Below are 19,310 nucleotides of genomic sequence, written 5' to 3'. Positions count from 1 at the left end.
GCATAAGCCCTTTCATCCTGTGGTTGAGGCCTAACTTCGTTAGCGAGAGGACTGCCATATCGTCAGCATAGAGTAAAATAGGAACTTTAACCTGATGCAAAGACGGGGCAGGTTGGTTGAGGGCTTTGATAGCTGTTACAATGTCATTTATATAAAAGTTGAACAGGACGGGAGCCAAAAGGCAGCCTTGTTTGACGCCTCTGGCTAAAGGAAAGGGGCGGGATAGAGCGCCATGTGATCCAAATGTCACTCTGGCTGATATGTCGCAGTGAATTTCCATTAGCAGGCATAAGAGCCTTTTGTAACTCCATCAAAAAGAGATATGAGATTCATCTGGCATGACTTATTTTTGATAAACTCGTGCTGGTAGTAATCACAGCATCCTTTTCTAAGTGCTCAGAGACCAACTGTTGTCTGTTCTAGAACCTTTCCTGGTATTGACGTCAAGCTCACCGATCAATAGTGGGTCTTTCCCCCCCTTTTTGTAGATGGGGACAACATTTGCATGCCTCCAGTCTGCAAGGATCTCCACTGTTCTCTAAGAACTCTCAAACTTTATGGACGGAGGCTCTGAGATTACACCCACAAGCCATAGCTGCCAAGTTATCCCTTTTTTAAGGGATTTTCCCTTATGCTGAATAGGCTTCCTCGCGAGAAAAGGGAAAACTTGGCAGCTATGCCCACTAGCCCCTTTAGTATCCTTGGGTGCAGCTCATCAAGCCCTGCAGATTCAAATTTATTTAAAGTAGCTAGATGTTCCCTTACCACCTTGTTTCCTATCTTGGACTATAGCTCCCTTATTACATTGTTTATTCTGTTATCTCCAGGTTGGACATTGCTTTCGGGTGAAAACGGAGGCAAAGTAGCTTGTTCTTGCTTGTCCTTCCTCTTGTTCTTCATATGGATTGACAGCAAAAATGTCCCAATATGTCTTCTATCCAATTCAGGATGGAGGACAGAGTCTCAAGATATTTTGGCAGGAGGGAGAGCAGGCAGAGTCTTTGGGCCTATCAACTGCATACAGTACACCAAAATGTTCACCTTTTAAGATTTCTGTTGGGGACAGTGCAACTATCAGCCATATTTCTACTGAGAAAATGATTCTGAGCAGATCACTAGTCCTTAGGAATGAAAGATGACAGGAACCAGCTTAGTAGCTTCTGGTTCCCTACTAAGTTTCACTTAAGATAGTTGGCATCCAAACCCTGTAAAATGATGCCAGATTTTTAATTAATTAATTAATTAATCAAATGAATAAAAACAACGGATTTCAAATAAAGTAAAATGAATAGCACCCACAATATCAACAAATTAAACTGTCCACATAAATTGGAATACAGTGCATAAGCAAAACATTTATAGGTAGAGCCTTAAATGTTTAAGCAATGAAGAGAAAAACAAATACACATTTCTTCAGGAGTGTGTGTAGGAGTCTCCAGGTATTGAAATTTTCACTCAGCATTTCTAATTAGTTTGGTTTTTTTATAGTTTCATAGTGTGAAATTAAACTAGCGGTTTGCTAACATCTGTAAAATAAATCAAACAGTTTTCTCATCTTAAAGACAGACAATTCAGTCACAGAGGGCTAATTTTTTATGTTTCCTTTATTTTCCTTTTTATCTTCCTGGTAAGCCAATTTTCTGCTTAAAATCTAATGTTTAAAACTATTATTTCCTTCCGTATGGGGGCTTTATCCCTTCTTCTCTACTTTTATGCAAAATGATGCAATTATGTATGTGCTTCAAAGTGTGCAGAAAAGAGCAAGTACCTATTGAAATAAGAATCAGGATTATTATTTTACATCCCAAACATAAGGTTACAAGGACTATGCATAAGATAGCAAATGCTCTAATTGCAAAGATTAGTTAAACTTTTAATGGTTCATCTTTTCTTTTTGTCTGGACTAAGGTTATATAGATAGTGCTCTTTTCTTGATTAGCTAGATCAGGCTGCTAAAATGAAAAGGTGCAACAATTGCATGTAGCAATTTTTAAAGTAGAAAACCAATCTAATAATATTGAATTATATTTTAATATTACTTTCTCTACCATTACTGTTAATACACTAAAAAATTGCATCATGTCTGCTTAGTGCAGCTTATACACTACATGATGGCTAAGGCAGAGAAGTCCCTGCTCACATTACTTAGAAGTTAGAGTTCTGTCTGCAAGGTACCTTTCTGCGATGTCCATTTACTGCTGTGTACAAACTAAACAAGAATGTGCATTTGGGGAGCAGGCAATTAATATCTCCCAACTCAGACAATTCAGGCAATCTCCTACTAGAAATGGGCAGGTCACTCTATTTTCAATCAGTATCAGTGATGCATGTGATCATTCATTAGTCTGTTGAGTTTTCTTAATTTTTTTAATCTGCATGAGAATTTGTTTTTAAATAAGGCATTTTATGATAAGATGCATATTCAAATACATATATTATCCCAATATTCATATTTTTAAATCTGCTTTATCCTGAAAATGGCATTTTGTACTATGCTTTGGTACTTTTTGAGAGGAGAACTAGTATCACAAATTTTAGAGAAGTGTCAAATCTGAAGAATAAGTACATTCTCTTCTTCACATTTTTCTGGGAAGTGCATTGCAATTCATAGAAATCAAATTCCTCAAGCTTCCCTATCTCTTACACAGCTTAGTTATAGTGAGCAGAATAGAACAGGCAAAGAGAACTATTCCACTTGCTATGTTTGAGAAGTATGGAGCTGCAGTGCAAAAAAATTCTCAACAAATCCAGTAGAGGCATCGCCATTTGGAATAGAAACACTAATCCAGATCAGAAAATTCTGCTTTCTTATATGCAGTTGTGCCATTTGTTCCAGCTCTTACTTCAGAACATCCAGCTTCATAAAGCATATTTTAGTTGTTTATGTTTTGCTCATTAAGTTTGTTATCAGCCCTGGATGCTATTTTTGAGGAAAACACCAGGGTGCAAATATTTTTAAATAAATAAATAGTTTTGAGGTGTTTCTTATTCTTGAAATATTGATCTGGTGACCTTGTTATGAAATGGAAAGTGATGCTGTGTAGAAAAGCAGGTGGAGTTTTAAAAAAATTCTCATTACCATCATCTTGGGACCCTCGTACCTACGGGACCGCCTCTCCTGGTATGCCCCGCGGAGGACCTTAAGGTCCACAAACAACAATATTCTGGAGATCCCGAGCCATAAGATGGCTAGATTGGCCTCTACTAGAGCCAGGGCCTTTTCAGTACTGGCCCCAACTTGGTGGAACGCTCTTTCCCAGGAGACCAGGGCCCTGCGGGATTTGTCATCTTTCCGCAGGGCCTGCAAGACAGAGCTGTTCTGCCTGGCCTTTGGGTTAGACTCAGCTTGACCCCTGTGTTTCCTCCCTCATGGCTTGGATTTATGGACTACTTGAAATGAGGCTGCACTTTAAATTTTAATACTGTATTTTAATCTGTATTTTAATTAATTGGTTTTTGTTTTATTGTAATTCTGTTGGTGTGAGCCGCCCTGAGCCCGGTTTTTGACTGGGGAGGGCGGGGTATAAATAAAAATTTATTATTATTATTATTATTATTATTATTATTATTATTATTATTATCTTGCAATATTCTGCGGAAAAGGTATGTTGTGCCCTTATTGCAGTTTTCAAAGAATGAATGTTGCCATTCTCCTTCCATTATTACACTATCTCAAACTCATCAGGTATAACTGCGGGAAAATATTTTTCTCAAAGTCTTTCTCTCCATACACAAATATGAACAGCTGTATGCCCACTTTTTATGATTGATTTTATTTATTTTTAGTCTTCTTTTTGAAGAAAGCTCTAACTGCTCTGTTACCTATTTATCTACTACCAGTATGTCTCCAGAGCCTCCCCCCCCCTCACTTGGGACTAATTTGCAGCAGTGTTCTTCGACAAATAGTCAGAAAGCATGACTGCTTTCAGTAACATGATTATTTTCCCTTTCCCAAACTATACTTTTTGATATCTTTTGCACAATTCAGTTATAACTTTCCCATGGTTGTTTCAGTCTTACTTTGTTAGCCTTATGGGCCACTGAACCTACATTTCCTCCTCTATTATTCTGTAGTTGTTTGTTCTGAATCTACTGACACGAGCAGGAAATCTCGGTGTTTTTGTTTATTAAATATTTTTAGCCTACTATACAGATACCAGTGTGGTATACAAAAATATGAAATAAAACCTCCCCGGCCTGGCCTTTCCAGAGAAGTGGAAGACAGTTCTGAATTACAACAGGGGTTTGAGGGAGGTCACAGCTCAGAGGCAGATGAGGGGGGAAATTGGGAAATATTGGGAGAGGAGGAGGAGGCAGAGCTGGAGCTACAGCTGGCTGACACGTTATCACTAGAAAGCATTCTAGACCCACCATCTCCCAGAACCCGGCAACCAGTACTCTGATGAGTTTTTAATGTATTTTATTTATATTTTCCTTGTATTTCTATTATTTTCTATTCCACAAAGATAGTTTTTTTTAAAAAAAAAATACTTGCCATCCAGCATGTTTTTATATTTGTGACCAGACATGTGTATGGCTGGCTGTAGCCAAAATTATTCTTGGATTCAGCTTTCTTCTGTTTTCTAGCTCTAATCCACAGCAGCATAGCAGTGACATAACCAAGACTTAGCATTGTCTGGGGAAAAATAAGGTTTTTCAAACATTCTTGTTATTGAACAACAACAAAAATGAATTAATGTTTTCATATTTGAACCATTTTATGTTCCAGTCCCTTTTCTTATTCTGTTCTTTTGGAGGTGGCAGCCATTTTGTGTTAGGCCACACCCTGGGCAGCAGCCATTTCCTGACTGGTGCCCAGGCCCATCTTAGCCATAGAGGCTAGTGGCGCGGGGAACCACGGCGCAGGGCGCTGGAGGGCTCCAGGGAAGAGTTGCGGGGGCCACGGCTCGGTAGGGGCGGCAGCCTGCCCGCCACCAGGGGGAAGGCAGGAGGAGTCTATCGGTGGCGGAGAGCCGGGTGCACAGCGACCAGCCCTCCCTCCCTCCCTCCGCCCGCCCCTCTCTGGCTGGTGTGCGCACCCCGCCCGGGAGGCGGGCGCAATCCCCAGCGGCCATCCAGGGCAGTCTCGAGCAGGTCGCACGCCCTGGCGCTGAGGGGCGAAGATCGCTCTGGCGCCCTCGCAGGGCACAGCATGGCTTCCGTGCGGCTTTGCCGCACAGCGCCATGCCTACTGGCCCAGCACCCTGGCACCCCACACCACCAGGACTCTACCTAGAGCCAGCCCTGCGGCCATCCCTCCTCTCAGCGCTGCAATTGGTGGCTGGAGCGCTTCTCCAGCCTGCCACAGCAGCCAGCCAGCTCCTTCAGGGGTTGCTCTGCCGCTTTGCGACGGAGGGTGGGGAGCGCGGAGGCGAACCGGCACCAAGTGGCAGCTGTGGAGGAGAGTGGTGGCAGAGAGAGCCCCGCTGCCTTTTCCCACAGCCCTGTGCCTGCTGCTGCTGCCGCCTCCGCCTCCTCCTCCCCATCCCAACCGCCATCTTCCAGCCCCTGCGGCGGGGCGGCTTCTGTCTTCGTTTCCCTCCCTCCCCAACGGCGCCCTCCTACCCAGGCTAAATTTTGGGAAGGGAGGGGGCGCTGGATGTGGTTAAGATGGGCCTGCTGGTGCCTTGGCACCTTCTCAAAATTCCAAATGTACCCTTAGACCCAAATAGGTTGGTGACCATTGGTCAACATGGTGCTTCTGCTTCCTAAATTTTAGGCACTTTATGAATCTATATATATTAAAATGTAAACTGGGCATGTGGGTTAGTCTTCACTTTTCTCCGAAACCGCTTGACCGATTGCGTTCAAATTTGGACACAATATCCCAAGCGAATATGCAAGTGACCATATACAGGTTGCGTAGATAGATGTCACGCCTATGGCAGGTAAAGCAGGTAAAACCCACTGTTCCCAAACACAAAACTCTGACAGTCAGGGATGCTTGGAGCACAGGAGAGGTTGCAAAACACCACCCTCTAGCGACGGCCACACTGGTACTGCACCTAGGAAAGCTTCCCTCTCCACAGACTGGGCTGAGGGGGCGGGATAGGTCATGGGTCGGGACAGGGTGGGGCCAATCACAGGGATGAGCTGGGGTGGGGGAGGAGGGGCGGGATAGGTCATAGGTTGGGTGTGGCCAGTCACAGGGATGAGGTGGGAGGGGACAGAATAGGTCATGGGTCGGGACAGGGTGGGGGGAGTCACAGGGATGAGGCAGGGGATGGGGGAGGAGGGGGCAGAATAGGTCATGGGTCGGAACAGGGTGGGGGCAGTGAGGGATGAGCCACAGCAACGCGTGGCCGGGCCAGCTACCGGTAGTGATAAATAATGATCATGGGTGATATCTGATCTTAATCAATCTCAGAATAGACCCATTGAAATCAAGTAACAACCTCATTAATTTAAGTGAGCAGATTCTGACAATGACTTAGTCAGATATCACTCAATAACACCAGTCTTTTATATGCTTACACAAAGGTCAAAATGTCAAAACCAAATAAAATACTATTTTCTAAGAATACTAAAATCCATCTACATTATTTTGTAGTTGGCTGAACGATTCTCTCAAAAATCAAGAATAGATATGATACAGCCTGAGAATTCAAGGAATAAGTTATATAACTGATGGATATTTTTGATTTGGTAACAAATACAGTCTGAGTTGTCTGTATTTTCATTAGATCAAAACTTCTGTGACAACAATGTTCCACAAGACTAAAAATAAACAAATATCGGAAAGACTGAATTACAACAATATTTTATTACTTGTAATTTTATCATCTGCCATGTGTATGGGTCCTTTGGTAAAGCAAATAATAGACTTCAATTTTTAGAATTCATTAGCATTAGATTGTTTAAATTCATTCAGAGCTAAACTAAATTGTTTTAAAATTGTGTGTGTGTTGTTGTTTTACAGATTCTGAGTTACATACGTACCGATGGGGATCCACTTGATGCCAGCTTTAGCTCATGTAATCCTTATCAGATTCATACTGTAGAACACGCTTTCAATGCAGACTATGAGTCCATGGCTGACAGCTGCATCTATGAGTACGTTAAGAATAAAGTTCAGTGTGTGGCAGTCACTAAAATACCACTCCTATCAAAGGCCATCAGCTGCTGCCGGAACATTACAGAAGACAAACTTGTTCTGGGGTGTGAAGATTCTTCAATAGTCCTATATGAAGCCTACCGTCAAGTAACTTTATCAGCACAGGCAGAACTATTGCCTGTCGTAATGTGTTGCCACCCCAGTGAAGCCATAGTCCTGGTTGGTAGTTCACAAGGGGAACTTCAGCTGTTTGATATGGCACTATCTCCAATTAAAATGCAGGTTTTAGCTGAAGACTTCTCAACCAAATCAACTTTGCAGTTCAGTGAACATTTTGATGTATCCAGCAGCCTCATCCAGATCCAGTGGGTTGCTCCTAAAGTTTCATGTCCAAGTATGGATGATGTAGATATCCATGATCTTCTCTTACTTCAGTTTGACAAAGGACCTATTGGAGTGCTGCATTTTAAAGTTGGTAAGTTGATGCACTGTTTGTGGCAGAAGGGATTGTGTTCTATAATTAACTGGTGCTGTTTCATAGTGAATCCACAGGAAAGGGATTTCTACATTTTTCAAGCAGTCCAAATTGCAAATAATGTAAATAATGATAGGCTATTTTGTTATTTTATTATATTTATACTAGTGCCATTCAGCCCGTTTAATAAACGGGCGCTAGAACATTCGGCCTTTTTCGGTGGCAGCGGCGTGTGGGGGGCTTTTATTCCTTGTCTAATTGATTGTTCCTCCCCCCTCCCTTTGATCCTTAATTTATCCCTAATTTTCTCCCCCCCCCCCCGTTCCCAAACCCCAAGCCAAAGTCCCCCCCTTTTTTACCTTTACAGCCCGGGCTCGGGTGGGGGGTGCGGGGGGTATTTCTTCCTTTACCCCCTCCGAAGCTTGTGTTTGGAGTGCGGATCCCTCCCCACCCTGTTTTCACGCGCTTTTTGCGCCTGCCGTTTGGTTCCTAATTTTTCCCCGTCAATAGCGCTGCTGCTGCCAGGGCCCAGTGGCCGAATTCTGGCTCCTGGATGGCCCGGGCGGCTGCTCCGGGGTGTACGCCCAGTTTTTCGGGGGGGGTGGAGTGGGGTGGCTCCCGCTACTTTTGTTGGCCTCCGCGGCTGTTTTTCAGTCGCCTGCTGAGTCCGGGAGGGAGCTTTGCCGTCCGGGGGGCTTGCGCCCGCCCCGGCGCTTTCTGAGGGTCCTGCGGTTGGCGCTGAGCATTCGGTGGCCTCCCCGCACCTTTCCTGGCCGTTCCGGCCCAGCGGCGGTCTCCCGGTTGCTTGCGCTGTTTGGGCCTCAATTTTGGGCTTGTTAGTGAGGAGAAGCCGGGGCCTCGATTTTTTGGTTGTCCCGGCTTCCTCCTCAGGCCCTTGGGCACGTTGAGAGATGGCCTGCCCTGCTTAGGGGCCTTGCTGCCTGCTCCTGCCTTCCACCTGGTGGCCTCTGTTTTAACTGCTTATTGAGCCAGTGCAGGGCAGAGGGGTGGGGTGGGGAGTGTGTGTGTGTGTGTGTGTGTGTGCAGTCTCTGCGTCCAATCCCTGTGTCCCTGGGGCACATGCTCAGTAGCGCGGAAAACGGGACACACGGAATCTGGACGCAGAGACACAGGGACTTTTATTATATAGGATACTCCATTAATTCCATCATAAAACCCAAGGCAGTGTACATCCATGTGTTAGGAGTACCATGAGTATTTGCAGGGGCCAGACCCTGAGTGCAGTGAGGAGTTGCAGAACCAGGCCCTTGCTGTGTTTGTCTTGGAGTCGGGTGCAGCCTGGCTGGTGTGGCCAGAGTAGGAGATGTGCAGCACCTGGAGGCAAACCCAAGAGGCCAGCATTTTCCCCTGGTTCTCTGCCACAGCAACATGGTTTATACCAGGGGTCAGCAAACTTTTTCAGCAGGGGGCCGGTCCACTGTCCCTCAGACCTTGTGGGGGGCCGGACTATATTTTGAAAAAAAAATGAATGAATTCCTATGCCCCACAAATAACCCAGAGATGCATTTTAAATAAAAGAACACATTCTACTCATGTAAAAACACGCATGTAAAAATCCGTGGGCCGGATTTAGAAGGCGATTGGGCCACATCCGGCCCCCGGGCCTTAGTTTGGGGACCCCTGGTTTATACCCTGCTGTTGCCAGTTCCTGCTTTTGTTTCTGATCCTGCTTCAGTTCCTGATCCTGCTTCAGTGATCCTGCTTCAGTGATCCTGGCCTTGCTCCAGTTCCTTCTCCTTGTACCAGTTTCTGTTCCTGCGTTCCAGCCTCATCGAGTTTCCGTCTCCCATTGAACTGCTACCATTGTTACCATCCCACCCAGACTGTTCACTAACCAGACTCAAACCTGCTTAGTTTCTGCACATAGGTGGTCTAATGTGCCTCTAGACCAGGCACCCCCAAACTGTGGCCCTCCAGATGTTTTGGCCTACAACTCCCATGATCCCTAGCTAACAGGACCAGTGGTCAGGGATGATGGGAATTGTAGTCCAAAACATCTGGAGGGCCGAAGTTTGGGGATGCCTGCTTTAGACCATAACCATTTTCTGTTCTATTATGCTTTGCTGTTTAGTAGTTTAGTTGTGTCTGACTCTTCATGACCCCATGGACCAGAGCACGCCAGGCACTCCTGTCTTCCACTGCCTCCCGCAGTTTGGTCAGACTCATGTTCGTAGCTTCGAGAACACTGTCCAACCATCTCGTCCTCTGTCATCCCCTTCTCCTTCTGCGCTCAATCTTTCCCAACATCAGGGTCTTTTCCAGGGAGTCTTCTCTTCTCATGAGGTGGCCAAAGTATTAGAGCCTCAGCTTCACGATCTGTCCTTCCAGTGAGCGCTCAGGGCTGATTTCCTTAAGAATGGATAGGTTTGATCTTCTTGCAGTCCATGGGACTCTCAAAAGTCTCCTCCAGCACCATTATGCTATTCATTCTATTATGCTAAATAAGTTCAAATCCATTTTTTTAAACTAAATCTGACATTTATGCTTTTCAGAAGATGAAAGAGTGAGATATTAGAGGAAATAGTCATGCATAGGAAATAATTGAAGTCTGTTCACATTGCAACTGCAATTAGACGCATAGACACATTCCAATTGCAAATTAACTATCAACAATTTACAATCAAACATAGGTGCAGATTTAGTCACATTTATATTTTTTTGTAAATTGTCCTTGTTACCCAATAAAGCTATTAAATAGAGGGCGGAAACCCTTCTAGATATCCTGAGACATTTTGTCCAGTAGTGTGTTTAATAGTTGCAGACATATACATGGAATTATATAATTAAAACAATTATTTGATGTATTCATACATGTTGTCTATTTTTAAATGCCTCTAAATTATCCAGTTACCTGTCAAAACAGAAGGCACTCTGCACCTTGTTCTCCACAGTTCTCCCCTGTGGCTCCTACTCACAACAGCTTTCCAGAAAGCACAGCTTTCCTTTTCCTATCTCTAGCACATTTGTGTTTTTTCTCAGACAAACAGGCTCTCAGCACAGGGATTTAGAGGCCTTTCTGCTAATTGCCAGCTTGTAAACTTAATTGGACCATCTCCCTGGGTACTGTTCCTAAATCAATTAGGCAGTGAGTTGGCTGTCACCTTTTTTTTTTTTTTTACCGAAGTAGGTCACTTGGAAATGTACCACCCAAGAGAAGTCAAGAACCCAAATGGGAAGATGCTTACCTCCATGGTTAAAAGTTATCACATACTAAAATTTGTTGTGTGGGTTTCCATCAAATCAATACTGCTTGAGATATTGTTGCCCCGGCTCATCTTGTTCATTAGCTAAAATACAATATAAAAATATCCTCCAAAATATATCTAGGAGAGCATTCGGATGTTCTTTCTCTTGACCTTTTAATGCATAGTTTTATAGCTTTGGTAGCTAAAACTAACGTAACTCTAGATCTAATAAAATGTAATGATTATTTAAGAAGCATGTGTACCAGAGACTTGGTTGGATGAAGCAGGCGGGCCTGTTCTTGCTGCTGCTTGTCCACCAGGTTTCTCTTATGCACAGCAACCCAGGTCATATGGGCGGGGAGAGGGGGTTGCAGTGATTTTTAGGAAGTCATTAGCTTGCACTAGGCGTCCTATTGGGAAGACCCAGTTTTCTGATTGCATGCTCTGGACGTTGGGCAATAGGGCCAGTACGGAATTCCTTTTAGTATACTGACCTCCCTGCTGCACCAAGGATTCCCTGCCCAAGTTTCTTCAGGTCATGGCAGATGCTCTCCTGGATACACATAGTTTGGTTGTCCTAAGGGATTTTGACATCCATGCCAACACGACCTTATAAGGGGTCGCTCAGGACTTCGTGGAAACCATGGCCTCCATGGGGCTGTCCCTGAATAGGTTTAGGCCAACTCATAGTCGTGGACATGTCTTAGACCTGGTGTTCACCTCTATGGATGTGGGTGATCTGACACTTAGTAAAAGTGAAACAAAAAAAGTACCATGGTCGGATCACTTCCTGGTGTAACTGGACTTCTCCACGACCCTTCCCATCTGCAGGGAGGTGGGACAATTCAGATGGTCCGCCCCCGCCACATAATGGATCCAAATGGTTTCCAGAGAGTGGTAAGGGATGTTTTATCCCATGTTGATGGCCTTTCAGCTGATTCCCTGCTGGCCTGGTGGTGGAATGCAGAGTTAACCAGGGCTATTGACTGTCTGGCTCCAAGGCACCCTCTCCAATTGCATGGAGCCCGGACAGCCCCGTGGTTTTCACCGGAGCTGAGGGCAATGAAACAATTGCATTTATATGCTGCCTCTTGCACCAAAGGCAGTTTACAATTTTAGAATACTTTAAAAAGAAGAAGTTAAAAATGGAACAGCAAAAGTCTATCTGGGAACTGATGACAATAATCTCCCTGACCGGGATGCCTTCCCTTGGGGCATAGAGGTCTTCACGTAGGCCCCTGGGAAGCTGGGAGAGAGTCTGCGTTAACTGTTCTCTCAGGCCTTGATGGTTTCCCCAGGAGCTGATGTCACAAGTGCTTTTCTGTTAAGGTACATAACCAATAGGCCTTGAAGCATTGCAGGTTCCCTAATAGAGACTCTGTCTATTCTCAGGCATTTTTATAGCTATGAAATGTCTTCTGGTGTAGTTTCTTCTACTCTAGCCTAACTGGGAAGTAGAATGGGAGAAAATGCCTCTTTGTCACAGAGGGGTAGGTGAAAATAAAGAGCCCTGCATTAGCTGAGAAGTAGTGCTTAATTGTAGCACTGAGAAGTAGTGCTTCATTCTAGCACAAAGCCACCAATGTATACGATCCTTATTGTATGCCACTGTTGGAAAGCACTAACTTTGTCCACAATTTTGTTGTTTCCTCTGACAGGTGTCATGCCAAGAGGGCAGCTTGGCCTTGTAGAAATCATCCAGGAATATATTCATCAGAATGAGATACATGAGGCAATTAATATCCTGAGCAGCATGAACTGGAACATAATGGGCCATCAATGCTATATAAGCCTAAGTGCCATACTAAACTATCTTCTCAGACAAAAGCTGGATCTTACAAGAGAAGGTACATTTGTCTGCATATCATAAATATGAGTAGCTGAATCATGAAAACAATAGCAGGCATTGAACAAATGACTTTAGTATTAACTTGTTATGGTCAGACTTATATTTATACTTGTGTTAAATGAAGTTGTGTGCAAACAGAAGATGTTCAGTACCATATATCAATTTAGTCTTGTTTAAGAAGGACGGGCACCAAACTTATCATTTCAACTGAAAGAGTAGTTGAAATGTTCCATTCTATTTCGTAGTGTTATCAGAGATGTGTTTGCATGGGCATTACTTTTCTCTTGGTGAATCAAAAACCTCATTTGGGGTGACTTTTTATTAACTGTTAATAATTTGAATTTCTTCAGTAGTGATAGGTTAAAGAAATACATCAATCAGCTTTACATGTTACCTGTTGTATACCCTCATATTTATTTCCTCCTCTTGCTGTATCTTCCCTGTTGCCTACATTGATGTCTGAAACCTCCCTACATTGACAGGTCAATTCAAGGCTCAGACTCATCTCTGCTTGATCCTGGTGGGATGGTTCACCAATGAATAGTTGTGTGTGTGTTAGAACTGTGCTATTCCCAGGATTTAGATAGGAGGAAAATTAAGCAGGAAAACTTCATGCCATGACTCAGCATGGAGGTGCAGCTGGGCACCAAGCTTGCCTTTTGTGGTAAGAAGGGGGTGTAGGATATGGGGAACAGCAGATATTAAAAAAATTGCTTGCTGCCCAAACCTGCCCCCAGGCCATCAGGCTGAGGCAGGCAATCCCTACACTGCAGTGTGAGATGTAGGACTGATTACCTATGTCTAATATTCCAGCAGACAAGGTCAAAATCTCTTGGAAAACTTCTGAAAGTACACAGTGGGAAAGTGGAAGATGGCAGGGACGGGAGAAGCTCCGGGAGAAGCGCATTCACCGGTGGGTGAAACGGGGGTTTTGAGGCTTCAACCCCCCCCCCAAAGTAGAGGGAGAAATCCCTGCCCTATAAGGAGTTGCGGGGCGCTGGAAGGGTCTCCGCAAAGGACCGCCAGGTCCAGAGGGAGATCACAGACACCGCTATAGCGAACTCCTCCCCGTGGCGAGAACCCTGATTTCTGGAGCAGACCAGTGGCACAGCCTCCGATAAAATAAGAAGCTCGCTGCCTGCTTACAAGGTTGGTGCAGTTCCCTTTGGAAATTCTTTTTTCTAAACAAAACAAAAAAAAGGACATAGAAAGGGATGGGGACGATCCGCCCCTTAAAGAAACTAGAGGAAATTGGAACCGGGACAATAGAGGTGAATGGAGCGAACAGCAGACAGCGGACAAATATTGAACGCAAGGGGAAAGAGGGGGTCAACCCTGAAGTATTTAGAAAACTGTACCCCCCCCAAAAAAAAACCCTTAGCCAAAAGAAAAAAGAACTATAGGCTCAGGTACCTTGTTTAAATTGGCAAGGGGTATGTATAGACAAAATAATATTGGTAATATTGAATTGGAACTTGAACCTGAAATAACGGAGGGAAGGGGATTCAAAGAATGAAAAAGGAAAAAGGCCTGGAAAATAATGTTGAACGGATAAGGAATTAACCGCCGCCCCAAACCCTGAGGAAAGACAACAAATCAAAGCCCAGTGGGGAGAAGAGTTTGTGAACGCTAAATTTACCACTCTCTGGATGGCTTCAAGGAACAAGCTGAAACCAATAATAAGAGCTATAGTCCTGAGATAGCCACCTTCTTAAAAAGCAATAAAAGTATCAATGAACACCGAGGAACAAGCTTGAGTGCACTGCTGAGTCATTGTAACAAAACCATGTTGCTTTAAGAAACCTCATTGACTGCAGATACTGGGTACAGAATTATAAAAGAGGGGAAGGAACTAGAAAAGAAATAGAGAGAGAAGGAAACTAAGAGACAACACTGCCACCTGAAGGACGAAATTAAAATTCTCAACCTTTGCGATGACTTCAAATATATGAGAGACTCCCTCCCCCCAAGCTGAAAATATATTAAATCTAATGCAAATGCTGCAAACATACTAAAATAAAGCACCTAGGTGCAAGGGACAAACACAAAAATAAAGCTTTTTTTGCAGCAAAGGGAAAAGGGAAAAAGACATTTGAAGATTGTATACATAATAGAAACTGGACTTGATATGTCTAATCCAAATAAGAAATTAGCAAATTCAACCATCTTGATGACCAGCTCCAATCTCAGCAGAAGGAACTCAACTCAAGAAGTTGAAATGAATTTAGACATGAAAGAATTGATTTTGGGTTTGAAAAGAGACTTATTAGAAATGAGGAAAGAGCTGAATGACAATACCAAAACCATGGACCAAAAACTGGATATGATGGGAAAGAAAATCGAAGAGCTGAATGAAAAGGCCGGGACTACTGATCAGAAATTGGACATGATGGGAACAAAAATGGATGAATATGTTAAAATGGTGACTGATTTAACAGACAAATTCAATGACTTAGTGGGAAAAAATTTGGAAGTGACAAAAACGGAACAAGATTTGAAGGGAAAAACAATCTCAAAGAAAAGGGGTAAGGAGGGTACAGAAGGAGTGTAGAGAACGCAAGGGGGAAACAGAAAAAATAAAGAAAGAGATAGTGGAAATGAGGGGATACACATGAAGCAGTCCTGGATGCAATCTCAATGATTGAGATGCATAGAAGGGAGAAAGAGTTAAGATTTAGATCAATACCTGAAGAACAAGATGAACAGATAGAACAAAAAATAGTTATTGAATTAGCAAAATGGCTTAGATCAACAAGAGATGGCTCAGAACGTAGAAAGAGCATTTAGAACTAGATCAAGTGTTGCTAGAGCGAATAAGTGCCCTGGGGACTGTCTGGTAACTTTTAGAAATATGGAAATTAGACATCAAATTTTACAAACTTGCAGCAAGAAAAAAATTAAAAATCCAGGCGGTAAGTAACTTTATACACAAAATTATCCCAGTCAGATTGCTGAAAAAAAGAGAGAAATACAAACCATTGGTAGAAGCATTAAGAGAGAAATTGATAGTTCATAGATGGAAATTCCCAGGGGGAATATCATTTTTCTTCAAAGGGAAAAGAAGAAGCTTCAACTCATGGGGAGATGCCGATAAGTTCTGGAGAAAATATAGAGACCAACTGGGAGGTAAAAGACAGCTGGGTGGAAGGGCGGAGGATAATGGAAATCAATCAGAGAAAGAAGAAGAATAGAAATAAGGGATAAGAAGACTGCAAAGTCTAAAGAACTAATGCAATTGTGTTTTTTACTTGCCTGATTGTAAGGGAAATTTTAAAGGTTCTATAAGTAGTTTATCATAAGCCAGACTAATAAAGTACCTAATGGATTTTAAAATTGTTACTTGGAATGTTAATGGACTGAATGGGGAAAAAAATACGGTGGAGCATGTACTTAAGAAGAAAAAATTTGATTTGATATGCTTTCAGGAAACACATGTTACGGAAAAACATTCAATAATTTTGTCCAATAAGAGCTTAGGAATAGATTTTGTATCTTCAGATAAAACTAAGAAAAGAGGAGTGGTAATTTATGCCAAACCCCAATTAGAGCCAAAAATGATTTATAAGGATACGCAAGGTAGGGTGGTAACAATTGAAATAACCGTACAAGGAGAAAGGATCATTGTAATTGGCATATACGCACCTAATGAAAAGAAAAGTGAGTTCTACCAAACCCTAGAAAGGAAATTAATAGACAATGTGAGAGAGAAGATGATCCTCTTAAGAGATCAAAATGGAGTAGTAGCACCGGAATTGGATAGATCAGTGAAGAGTGGGGGGGGGCACAAATGAAATTACCAGCAACCTTTTTCCGATTAATAGAAATATTATATCTAGAAGATGCATGGAGGAATCAAAATCCATTTAAAAAAGAATTCACATTTTTCTCCTACCCAAAAAAGTCAGCTGGAAGAATAGACGTCATTTGGCTATCTAAAGATTTGACTTTAAAAATCTTCAAATCTGAAATTCAACCCAAAACATTATCAGACCACAATCCAGTTATCGTATGGTTAAAATGGAATAGGAAAACAACAACAAGATGGAGGCTGAATGAGTCCCTCTTAAAAGATGAAAAAATACTAGAAAAAGCTAAAAAGACATTAATTGAATTCTTTAAATTTAATATTACAAAGGAAATGGACTTAAATGTGGATTGGGACGCTAGCAAAGCGGTTCTTAGGGGCTTCTTTATACAGCAGAACTCAATTCAAAGGAGGCAGAAGGGAAAAAAGAAACAAGATGTGATAGAACAAATTAGAAAGAATGAAAGGGAATTATATAACAAGCCAGACAATGTGGAAATAAAAAGAAATATTAAAATTTTACAATCACAATATTCGATGTTAATAAGTGAAGAAATAGAGTGGAAATTAAAATTAATGAAACAAAGAAACTTCGAATTAGCTAACATACCAGGTAAGGTACTAGCTTGGCAGTTAAAGAATGTGAAAGATTAATTAAATGATTAAGAGTTGACGATAAAATTATAAACGACCCCAAGGAGATCGAAAATAGATTTGGGGATTTTTTATAGAGAACTATATAAAGAAGGGAAAGAAACAACAGACGAGATACAAGAGTATCTAGACCAAAATGGCCTCCCAAAACTTAAGAAGGAACAAAGAGAAATATTGAATGCCCTTATTACAGCATTTGAGGTTCAAAATGCTATAAAAGAAGCTAAGGTAGGAAAGTCACCGGGGCCGGATGGCTTCCCGGCGATACACTACAAAAAATTAGAGGATGTACTCTTTGAACCTCTGAAGACCATCATGAACAATGCACAGTTAAATGGAGTAATGCCAGATTCATGGAGAGACAGCTATATTACAGTAATACCAAAACAAGGTAAAGACCAAAAAGAAATAACAAACTACAGACCTATAGCCCTCTTAAACAATGATTATAAATTATACGCGTATATATTGGCAGAAAGAACTAAGAAAATTTAGAAAGAAATTATTCATGGAGACCCAGCAGGCTTCCTCCCCGGCAGACACATAAAGAATAACACAAGAATAATAATCAATCTTTTGGAATATTTAGATTTATGAATTGACAAACCGGCCTCCTTAATGGCGGTAGATGCAGAGAAAGCCTTTGATAGGGTTTCATGGAAATTTATGACAGGTATACTGCACCAAATGGAGTTTGGGGAACAATACAACAATAGCATACAAGCAATATACACAAAACAAAATGCAAAAATCTTAATAAATGGATCTATAACACAAGAGTGTGAAATTATCAAAGGAGTAAGACAGGGGTGTCCCCTCTCACCGCTTGCAGTGGAAATCCTATGTAAAAAGATCAGGGATGAAGAGAACATCAAAGATATATTATGAAGCCGTATGCCTGTCTTGGTTAAAGGAATGGTTCCTCCTAAACAATACGGACCTATTGGACTTAGAAGGGCATGACACCCGATTTGGGTGGCATGCGTATTTAAACTATGGGAAGAATAAGGCCCACAAAGGTTTCACTAACTATATAATACGATACTCCTTATTCAAGGTATGGGGAAAATACAGACGATTTTTAGAACCTAAGACACCGAGATGGTTATCCCCCTTAGAAGCAGTCACAGTTAAAAAAAAACATGAAAGGGTGTTGGACAACATATAACAACTTATTGACAGAAGTCGACGGCCAAATAAGAATTAAAAAATATGAAGAGGTGAGAAATTATTTTTCAACTTGGTTGGAATATTACCAAACATACAACATGTTTAAAGAAGACAAAAAATAGGATTTGAAAAACAACCATCAAAATGGAAACGGAATTAATAAATAATAAAACAAAAATAATATTGAGAATGTATAGGCTCCTCCTAGAATTTGAAGTGATGGAGGAAGCGGTTAAAGTTAATATGATAAGAAGGGCGCAAGACATTGGACGCCCCATTATGATGGCCGACTGGGAACACCTGTGGAAAACAAATATGAGCTATAACATCAGAGAGAATATGTTAAAAATACAACATCGATGGTACCTAACTCCCTCTAGACTCGCAAAGATATATAAAAATTTAGCAAATACGTACTGGAGGTGTGGGGGGAGTAATGGTGATCTATACCACATGTGGTGGACTTGTGGGAAGATCAAAATATTTCGGGGTTTAATCTATGACGAAATCAAAGAAATGTTAGGAATAACATTTCAAAAAAGACCAGAGGCATTCTTACTAAGCATTGTTGGAGAAGATATACCAAATTCAAGGAAGAAATATTCCTATATGCAACAGCTGCGGCAAGGCTATTGGTCGCTAAAGGATGGAAGGAAACGAGGTCCCTACAGTAATGGAGTGACAGGGCAAACTGCAAGAATTGGCAGAAATGGCTTACCTAACAAATAGTCTGAGGGGCAAATCAAAACAAAATTTGCAGAAAACTAGGAAAGGTATAAGTTATATGTTCAAAAGTACAGCAAAGGTACACTGCCTATGTTAGCATTCGACTGAATTTGAAGAATACTGGAAAAAGATAAGATCTAGAATTGAACTTTGGTACATTAGGAGGTAAGAATGTATTAGATAATTGCTACAGAGATCTATACTGTGTTATCTACGTTCACTTTTAAAGCAAAGATATACATCAGGAATTGACAGGAAGTCCGTCAGGTGAATTAAATTTAAGTACAGATGACATCGAATAGGCTCTCCTTCTTTTCCTATTCTCACTGAAGAGAAAAAAATAAAAGAAAAAACTACACAGATATTTGGCT

The 19,310-nt window shown here is 42.0% G+C and overlaps 1 protein-coding gene across 16 annotated transcripts in view; it reads left to right on the top strand.

The window, feature by feature from the left end:
* The window catches only part of WDPCP (WD repeat containing planar cell polarity effector), a 210,478-nt gene that overhangs the window by 98,586 nt on the left and 92,582 nt on the right, over nt 1–19,310 (top strand). For all 16 annotated transcript variants that reach the window (XR_015949268.1, XR_015949267.1, XR_015949269.1 and 13 more), the window contains 2 exons: nt 6,920–7,529; nt 12,394–12,582. Coding sequence is in view for 7 of the 16 variants with exons in the window: in XM_088667074.1 (XP_088523200.1) it covers nt 6,920–7,529; nt 12,394–12,582 (799 nt within the window). In the remaining 9 variants the exon portion in view is untranslated. The remainder of the gene's footprint in view (nt 1–6,919; nt 7,530–12,393; nt 12,583–19,310) is intronic.

Source organism: Zootoca vivipara, chromosome 3 (assembly GCF_965207765.1).
Source record: "Zootoca vivipara chromosome 3, rZooViv2.hap1.1, whole genome shotgun sequence".
Classification (NCBI taxonomy): Eukaryota; Metazoa; Chordata; class Lepidosauria; order Squamata; family Lacertidae; genus Zootoca; species Zootoca vivipara.
Note: the sequence above shows the minus strand (reverse complement) of the source record. Positions and strands in the feature narration are given on the sequence as shown.